This window comes from Grammomys surdaster, unplaced genomic scaffold (genome assembly GCF_004785775.1).
Source record: "Grammomys surdaster isolate TR1022 unplaced genomic scaffold, NIH_TR_1.0 166, whole genome shotgun sequence".
In the NCBI taxonomy this organism is placed as follows: Eukaryota; Metazoa; Chordata; class Mammalia; order Rodentia; family Muridae; genus Grammomys; species Grammomys surdaster.
In genome coordinates this window covers 14,945,414-14,954,412 of record NW_021604614.1, presented here as the reverse complement: position 1 = coordinate 14,954,412, position 8,999 = coordinate 14,945,414, and the positions used below count along the sequence as shown (strand labels likewise).

General features: G+C 46.8%; 1 protein-coding gene across 1 annotated transcript in view; it reads left to right on the top strand.

Moving 5' to 3' along the window:
- The window catches only part of Naa25 (N(alpha)-acetyltransferase 25, NatB auxiliary subunit), a 52,935-nt gene that overhangs the window by 8,898 nt on the left and 35,038 nt on the right, over window positions 1-8,999 (top strand). The window contains exons 2-4 of the mRNA XM_028765897.1: window positions 2,558-2,643; window positions 3,551-3,689; window positions 5,965-6,083. Of these exons, the coding sequence (XP_028621730.1) occupies window positions 2,558-2,643; window positions 3,551-3,689; window positions 5,965-6,083 (344 nt within the window). The remainder of the gene's footprint in view (window positions 1-2,557; window positions 2,644-3,550; window positions 3,690-5,964; window positions 6,084-8,999) is intronic.

Here is an 8,999-nt window from a genome sequence, read left to right as displayed (position 1 = left end):
GAAAGAAAGAAAGAAAGAAAGAAAGAAAGAAAGAAAGAAAGAAAGAAGGAAAAGATGGCCTTGTATGTAACCCAAGCTGGCTTCAAACACTCACTTCACAATCCTAAACTAGGGTCTGGGGTGAGAGGGTAGGGGTGGGGAACAGTTTGGATGTTAAACGGTGAGCCTGTAATCTCAGCATTTTGGAGTCTGAGGCAAGATGATCCCGGCGAGTTCAGGGCCCCTTTCCAGTGTGGTCTGTGAGCCTAGAACCTGGCAGGGCGTGGACTGAGAGCAACATCGAGGTGTGATGGGAAGAGCTGCCGTCCAGTGCCGGGCTCCCTGACTTTCTTTCTCAGTTGTGATTCCCCACAGAGTAAAGTGTCTTTGTTAGAGCTGCTCCTCAGTAGTGACTGCACTGAAGCCAGCAGGACTCGTGCGGCTCACACAGCTGCTGACAGTTTTCACAGGAGAAGCGGCTTAGCAGTTAGAAGCAGTGACTCCTCCTCAGAGGATCTGGGTTGGATTCCCAGCACCTCCATGGCAGCTCACAACTGTTTGTAACTCTACTTCCAGGAGCTTCAGCATTCTCTTCTGGCCCCTGATGCCACTCACACACACACACACACACAAAATTAAAAAATAAATAAGAAGTGTCTGGAGTAGCCTCCTCTCCCCCCAGAACGCTGATTTTCATTAACGTGTGTGTGGATGCAGACCTTAAGATACACATATCCACACAGCAAAATATTAAATTGAGCCTTGACAAAAGGGAGATAGGACATTGTGGCTACCTGGTTGTCACTGCTAAGTGACATAGACTAGACACAAAGAAAGGCGTGCCTGCCTGGGCTTGCACAGGGAACACACAGAAAGAGTACGACAGTATTGTAGGATGAGGAAGAGGGGAGAAGAGAGATATGGGGGGGGGCATACAAACTGGACAGTCACATGGACAGCTGTGTCTAGAATTCCCATGTCTCGTATGCTGACCATGTCTGAGATAGTGTACTGACTGCACAGGGGTGGTCGGTTACCTGTGAGGCCATGAAGCACCTGACTGTGGCAGTCATATCAAAGCGTCATGGCTTACACCCACAGACACAGTAAGCATTGGTTTTAAATGGTCAGATAGCTTCAGTTCCTCACCAGGCAGAACCTTGCTTTGGTTTTGCCTGGTGTTCCTCACACCCTGCCGGCTTCCTCTCTCCTCCCCTAAGCTTTTGGGTAAAGCAACCCTTATGCTTTGTTCACTGCGTTGGAATTTCGGGGCAAAATAAATACTTGATGTTTTATTTAAGGGGCTTGGTCCACTGATGCTTTGAAGCCTGTATACTAAAAAGAGTAATTTACAAATGTACTTTCCCGTTTATTTTTTTACTATGTGGTGTGCGCTGCACACCTGAGGCTAGAAGGCCACTTAAGGAGTTGATTGTCTCCTATCATGCTGGTCCTCAGGTTCTGACTTGGGTAATCAGGCTCAGTGGAATGTGCCTCACCTGCTCGGCCACCTTGCTGGCCCCAAGAATTCCTTTAAAAACAAAACATTAAGTGGGACTGGAGAAAGAGTACTGGATGCTCTTCCCGAGGACCTGAGTTCAGTTCCCAGTAGCCACATGGTGGCTCACGGCCAATCATCTATAATGGGATCTGATGGCGCATCTCTGGCATGCAGGTGTATATACAGACAGCGCTCATACCAAAAAATAATATTAAAGATTTTAAAAACTCCAACTTTATTGCTTAAAGATATTTTAACTTATAACCACTCACTGTTTTCTCAGAGATTAAAAAAAGAAAAATCAGGGGCCTGGAGATGGTTCAATGGTTAAGAGCACTTGTTCTTCCAGAGGACCCTGGTTCGGTTCCCAGCACCTACATGGAATCTCACAACCACCCATAACTTGAATTTCAGGGGATCCAGTGCTCGCTTCTGACCTCCTCTGACATGACATACACATGTACACAGACATACATACAGGCAAAACACCCATACACATGAAATAAATAAAATCTCCAAAAAACCCCCCAAAAAACAAAAGAACAACAAACAAACAAACAAACAAACAAACAAAAAACCATGTGGGGAACAGAGGACCTGGTGACTGTGAGCTACCACATGGGTGCTGGGAATTAAATTCTGCATAAGCTACAAACTCCTACCACAGAGCCATCTCTCCAGCCTGATTTTGCTTTTTAATAGAAAAGTTTAATTAGTGCATGGTGGTACTGAGCAGCAGCAGAAGAGTCATCAGAAGCAGTCTTGGTTTTGTTAATTTTGGGGTTTTTCTTTGGTTGGTTGGTTTTTGTTTTGTTTTTCAAGACAGAGTCTCTCTGTGTAACCCTGGCTGTCCTGGCATTTGCTCTGTAGACCAGGCTGGGATCCGAGTGCTGGGATGAAAGGTGTGTGCTACCATGCCCAGCTTCTGACATAGTGTTTTTTTGTTTTGTTTTGTTTTGTTTTGTTTTGACATAGTGTTTTAAATAAAAAATTAAGGAACTTTCTCAAGATCTCAAAGAAAACTGTATTTCTTGTGATTGATGGTGAAGGATTATGATAACTGATTTTTTTTCATAGATTATCTTGATAATGGAAATAATAAAATGGCAATCCAGCAAGCTGATAAACTGTTGAAGAAACACAAGGATCTTCACTGTGCGAAGGTAACCGCGTCTGCCCTGTAGTCAGTCATAGTTGTGGGTTATACTGTGTATATTTTTGGAGGTAGGGTCTCTAAATAGCTCAGACTAGCCTGGAACTTCCTGTGTAGACCAGACTGACCTCGGACTTAGACCCTCCTGCTTCTGTGTTCCGGGGACTGGCATTAAAAGCCTGGCCATGATGCCCAGCTGTGAGCTGTATATGTAATGTTCTATTTCTCTGTTTGTTTGTTTGCACATGGGCTGTGGTGCACATGTGAGTACATGTAGAAGAACAGGTGACATTTTAAAGATTTTATAGTCTGGCAATGATGGCACACACCTTTAATCCTACCATTTGGGAGGCAGTCAGTCAGATCTGTGAGTTCAGTGATAGCCTGGTCTACAGAGAGAGTTCCAGCACAGCCAGGGTTACACAGAGAAACCCTGTCTCTCAAAAAATCAAAAACAAACAAAAATTATGTTATGTGTGTCTGTGTGTATATGCCCCCATCTCCCACAACCCCCATGGCCATGGAGACTAGAACGAGCATTGGGTCACTTAGATAGAGCTGGAGTTGCAGGTGTCATGAGCTGCCTCACGTGAGTGCTGGGATCCAAAGTTTGATCGTCACGATAGACCAGCAAGCGTTTTTCTTCAGCCAAACCTAGTTATTTGTTTGTTTGTTTGGCTAGTTAGTTAGTTAGTTAGAGACCGAGTCGCACTGGTCTGGAAAGTGCCGACTAGGCCAGGCTGGCCATGAGATCACTTGCCTCCACCTTGCCAGCACTGGGTCAGGAGCACATGCTGGACATGTGGCTCAGCTGTAGTGCTCCAGGGAGCACGTGGCCTGGCTTTCTGGAGATGGGCTTCTCTGCAGCCCAGGGGCAGAATCCTTCCTCCTTAGCTTTTCCTTCTCTTCTGTGTCAGGTTCTCAAGGCCATTGGTTTACAGAGAACCGGAAAACAGGAAGAAGCCTTCACCTTGGCTCAGGAGGTGGCTGCCCTTGAGCCCACAGATGACAACTCCCTGCAGGCCCTGACAATCCTCTACCGAGAGATGCACCGGCGTACGTAACTTCCCTCATCACCCCTGACTCACATGCCGTAGAGATGAATGTACTGTTTGTGGCCTGTGAAGACCTTTGCCAGGATAGTTAAATGCATTAGCTCCTTTACTGGAATGAGAGTCAGCACGAGTTAATTTCCTCCTTTCTCTCTCTCTCTCTCTCTCTCTCTCTCTCTCTCTCTCTCTCTCTCTCTCTCTCTCCCACCCTCCCCCCCACCCTCCCCCCCCCCTTTTTTTTTTTTTTTTTAAGATAGGGCCTATGTAGTTCTGGCTAGCCTGGAACTCACAGAGATCCACCTGTCTCTGGCTTCTTGCTGCTGGGATTAAAGACATGCACCACCATGCTCCAGCCTTGTTTGGATTTCTTAAGTACTTTATTATGAAATATATTGTTTTATAAATATTATTTACATTGTTTATATAATATTCTATTGAAGTTAGTGAGTCATAATAAATGCTCATGAGGTCACCCTGTATTTAAGAAGTAGACTCTTGTTGGGCTGGTAAGGTGGCTGAGGTAGAAACTGCCATGCAGACTGCCATCCTGAGTTCAGCCCTCAAGCCCACGGTAGGAGGAGAGAACAAATGTCCAAGAGTTGTCCTCTGGGCATCTCTGCTGTGCCCACTACACTCAGCAGAGAAAGGGCAGAATGGACCAGACCACTGCTGATGCTGGGCAAGCCTCCCCAGGCTCTCCTGAATGACATTGATTGACTTGCTTGCTGCCCCATCCTCCCTCCCAGCCTCTTCCTTACCCAAGATGGACAATCCCTCTACCCCTGAACTGCACCCGTACCCTCTGCTGGCTTCAGATCTGTCTTGTCTCCAGTGCTGAGACAGCCTTAGCTTATCTTGGGGTTCCTGTTGCTGGGTCTGTGCTGTGTGCCTCTGTGAAGTGCATTTCTGGGCTGATATCCCCAGGGCTGTAATGAGTTCGCGTTCATTTGACCAAGCCAGCTCAGTCAGTCAATTCAGGTTCTCCAGGGCAGGAGTGAGGAGTAAAAGGAAAAAGACAATTAGACAACACTGTAGCATGGCCCAGCCTTTTGTAAGACTGGGGCAAGTTTAATTTTTTCCAGTCTGCTTTTATATCATTCTGGGTACATGCAAAGAATGTGATCAGTCCTTAAGACAAACACAGTAGTCAAGGAATAAGCAGAGCAAAAATCAAAGCAATACACAGAGTCCCTGTGTCTAGGGGTTTACCAGGATGATCCGGATACAAGGATTACAATACATTCCTCGGCTGTATTTGCCTTGAGCCTACCTGTTGTCCCTGCCTGATATCAAATTCCTGCCAAATTCCTAAAAGTGGCCCTAAAAGCTCTCCACATTCATTGCCAGGAGGTACTCATTCCGTGAAGGTCCACAGTTAGGAGCAGATTTGTATCAGAAAGCACTTGTTTGTGTGAATCTGAAGAAGCCAATATTGGCTATTTCTGTGGTACTGGGGATCAAACCCAGGGCCTCACACAAGCTAGGCAAGTACTCAGCCCTTAAGTTGAGGGACTTCTTGTCCTTAATGTGTTTTTTATGTTGAGATGGGTCTCATTAACTAGAGCAGAATAGCCTTGACTTCAGTCCATGCAGACCTTGAACTTGCAGTGTCCCTGCCTCACCTTCCTTCCTAAGGCTGGGATCACAGGTATGAGCTGCCACACCTTGCTGCATCTGGTATCAGTTGTAAATGCTGTGATAGAGGCCTTATCTTTCAGTGGGAGTTTAACACAGCAGAAGAGACAGTGATCAAATTGGGGTGGAGAATTAGACTGTTAGGGTGGGACCTGCAGAGAAAACTGGTTGGAGCTGGTTCAGTGGGGCTTACTGAGGGGAAGAGAGGGTAGAAGAGTCTGGGTTCTAGGAGAAGCATGGAAGCCCAGGGCATGACATCACAGGGGACCCTGGGGAGCTACAATTGGTTTCCCTGCACAGTGAAGGCTGGAGGCGATGGAAGCCCAGAAGCAGGGCTCAGATGGGTAGTGCCTCCCTTAGCAAACCTGCACTTCTTAACCTGGAGTCCAGGCCCTTTGGAGTGAATGTCAGATATCCTGAGTACTAGATATTTATACTACAATTCATAATAGTAGAAAAATTATAGTTGGGAAGTAGCAATGAAGTAATTTTCTGGTCGGGGGTCACCACAACATGAGGAACTGAACTAAAGGCTCTCAGCATTAGGAAGGTTGAGAACCACCATTTTAACCAAGCAGGAAAATGAAGAGCATTAGGATTTTTCTCACGGAAGCATAACTGAATCTTGCTTGTCTTCCTCTTAGCGGAGTTAGTCACAAAACTCTATGAGGCGGCTGTGAAGAAAGTCCCCAACAGTGAGGAGTACCACTCTCACCTCTTCATGGCCTATGCCAGGGTGGGCGAGTACAAGAAGATGCAGCAGGTAACCACGCCCAGTGTGCGTGCGTGTGTGCGTGCGTGTGTGTTTGAGAGAGATCAGCCAGTTTCATATTGTTCGGGGTTTTGAAATGCTTTACTTGAGGAAGTGTGCCGCTGGCTGGCTGCTGGTGTGTTTGCTTTGGTTTACTGTCAGCTCCAGATTGCTCTCCTGGGTGACATTGCTGTTCAGGGTCCAGAAAATGAATAAGCAGAAGTCCCAGAGCACAGTGAACAGATAGACAGACAGACGGCGTTCTAAAGTAAGTTTATATCCAGTTAACTGAGCTGTTTTAGCTTTCTGAGAGTTTACTAAGTTCACCAGGGGAGAAGTCCCCATGGCTGAAGTTTTTCATTCTTGATTGCCAGAGTGGCTTATTTCCAGTAATTTTACTTTAGGGGTTCTTTGTGTACATTTGATGGAGTCTTTTTTGGACACAGGTTTGAAACTGGTTTCTGGATAAAGCTGATATTCCAGAAAAATGAAACCTGTGCTCTGAAGCTCTAAATAGCTATGTTATGCTAATAGTTCCCTATTTACTATTACACCCAGGGAATGCGTGCTGGCGATATTCTCAGTCCTTCAGCAATCACACTGGGGCTGGAGATGTGGCTCATTCAGAGGAGTGCTTGCCTGGTGTGCGCGGAGCTCTCTCTGGGTCTAGCAGAACATGAGCTCACGTGGTCCTGCACGCCTATAAGCCCAGCACTCTGCAAGTGAAGGCAAGAAGATCAGAGGATCGTGGCCAGCCTGGGCTAGAGAAAGACCTTTTCTTGCCCAGAATGACTTCAACTTGATATACGCTTGCCTCCAACGTCCTGAGTAGCTGGGATTGTAAGCGTGTGTTTCAAAAGCTCCGTTTCTGCCTGCTGAGTGCTGGGGTTACAGGTCTATATGACACACCTCTTTTTAAATTTGAGTTTTTGTTTTAACTTGTTCTTTGCAGTATCACATTCTAGCAATAGGAAGTCAGGTAGGGTAAAGAAACTGGAGTAGCACAATCCTTCCTCAGAATCAATGTGGATATTCCTTTATATAAGTTTTCAAAGTGTAAGAATTTCTTTATTGCCCAAACATAGTTATTTTAAGAGCACTGGTCTGTTCTTCCAGAGGACACAGCTTTGATTCCTAACACCTGTGGCATTTCACAACCATTTATAATTGTATGTCCAAAGGATCTGACATCCTATTCTGACCTCCCTGGGTATTCTTATTTATGTTTGTGTCTGTGTGTCTGTGTGGGTATATGCACATGAGTGCTAATTTCCTCTGAAAACAGAGGCCCGGAACTGAAATTAGAGGAGATACCAGACCTCCTGGTGTGGGTGCTGGGAACTGTATGCAGGTCCCCTGCAGGAGGAGTGAACACTGTTAGCTGCAGAGCAGTTGCTCCTGCACTGTCTATGGTTTTCTTTTCGTATGAAATGGAAATATTCTTTAATTGCTGCAGTAACACACATACACACACATTTTTCTCCCCTTGGTTTTTTGAGAGCAGATTTCATTTCATTTCCCAGGCTGGCCTCCAGCTTGCTATGTAGTAGAGTGTCCCCGAACAGGCTGCTGCCCCTGCCCCTACCTGCCCAGGGCTAGGACTGCATTCCAGCAGCCCTGCCCCGTTCCTGTAGGGATTCCTAGCACAGCTCCTTCTTCCGGGAAGGTTTTCTTTAAGGCGGGCTGTTAGACACATGTCTGTAGCATAGCACTGATGGAGGTAAGGTTCTTCTCAAAGGGAAAGGCCTCCAATACCTCCAGATAGTACTGCATCTTCATTGTTGACTACAAATGTGTCACAAACAGCCCCACTCCTTACTCCCTAAAGTCTTGGCAGGGAAGGCTCGAGCCGCCGTGTGAGGCATGGCGATGAGAAGTCGGGCTCTGCTGCTCACTGAGCTCATTAAATGTCTGTAGTCAGTCCTTAGAGACTGAGTCTTGTCGCTCTCACTGTCCTGGGACTCACTGTGTAGGCCAGGCTGGCCTCGAACTCAGAGATCCGCCTGCCTCTGCTTCATGAGTGCTGAGGTTAAAGGTCAGCCACTATGCTTGGCAGGATGTAGCTCTAATACTAAATTTGACCAAATAAAAATTTCATAGATCATGCATAGAGCTGGTTTTGAATTTGTGTACCTAGCTTTGCATTCACCTTACCAGGGGTGGTGGTCCTCCTTTGATGTGACTTAGTTGCTGTGGAGGTCTTCAGTGTGGTTTAAGTGTATCTAACTTTTAGACTGTTAGATCTTCATGCAGGGGAGGAATGATGTGGTTTCAGTCTGCTAGATGAAATGTCTTATTTTATATTAAATTTTTACATTTCTAATCATTAAGATGTCTTTAATCTCTGTCATTATGAGAATTTCCCTTTAAATTATGTATAAAATTGGCTTTCTAACAGTCTTCACCTATTTCTCTAGGGTATGTGTGCCCTAATGTTAGACATGGGAGATCCAGACAACTTAGGGTGTCTGCCCCACGCTGAGTGTCTGCTGTGTCCTGTGCATCCTGGTCCTCCTTCCTGAGTGCTCTCAGGCCCTCTGTCCACCGTGCTCCACTCCTGGTGTCCAGTGCTCTCAGACCTTCTGTCCACCGTGCCCCACTCCTGGTGTCCAGTGCTCTCAGGCCCTCTGTCCACCGTGCTCCACTCCTGGTGTCCAGTGCTCTCAGGCCCTCTGTCCACTGTGTTCCACTCCTGGTGTCCAGTGCTCTCAGGCCCTCTGTCCACTGTGTTCCACTCCTGGTGTCCAGTGCTCTCAGGCCCTCTGTCCTCTGTGCTCCACTCCTGGTGTCCAATGCTCTCAGGCCCTCTGTCTACCATGTTCCACTCCTGGTGTCCAGTGCTCTCAGGCCCTCTGTCCACCGTGCTCCACTCCTGGTATCCAGTGCTCTCAGGCCCTCTGTCCACTGTGCTCCACTCCTGGTGCCCAG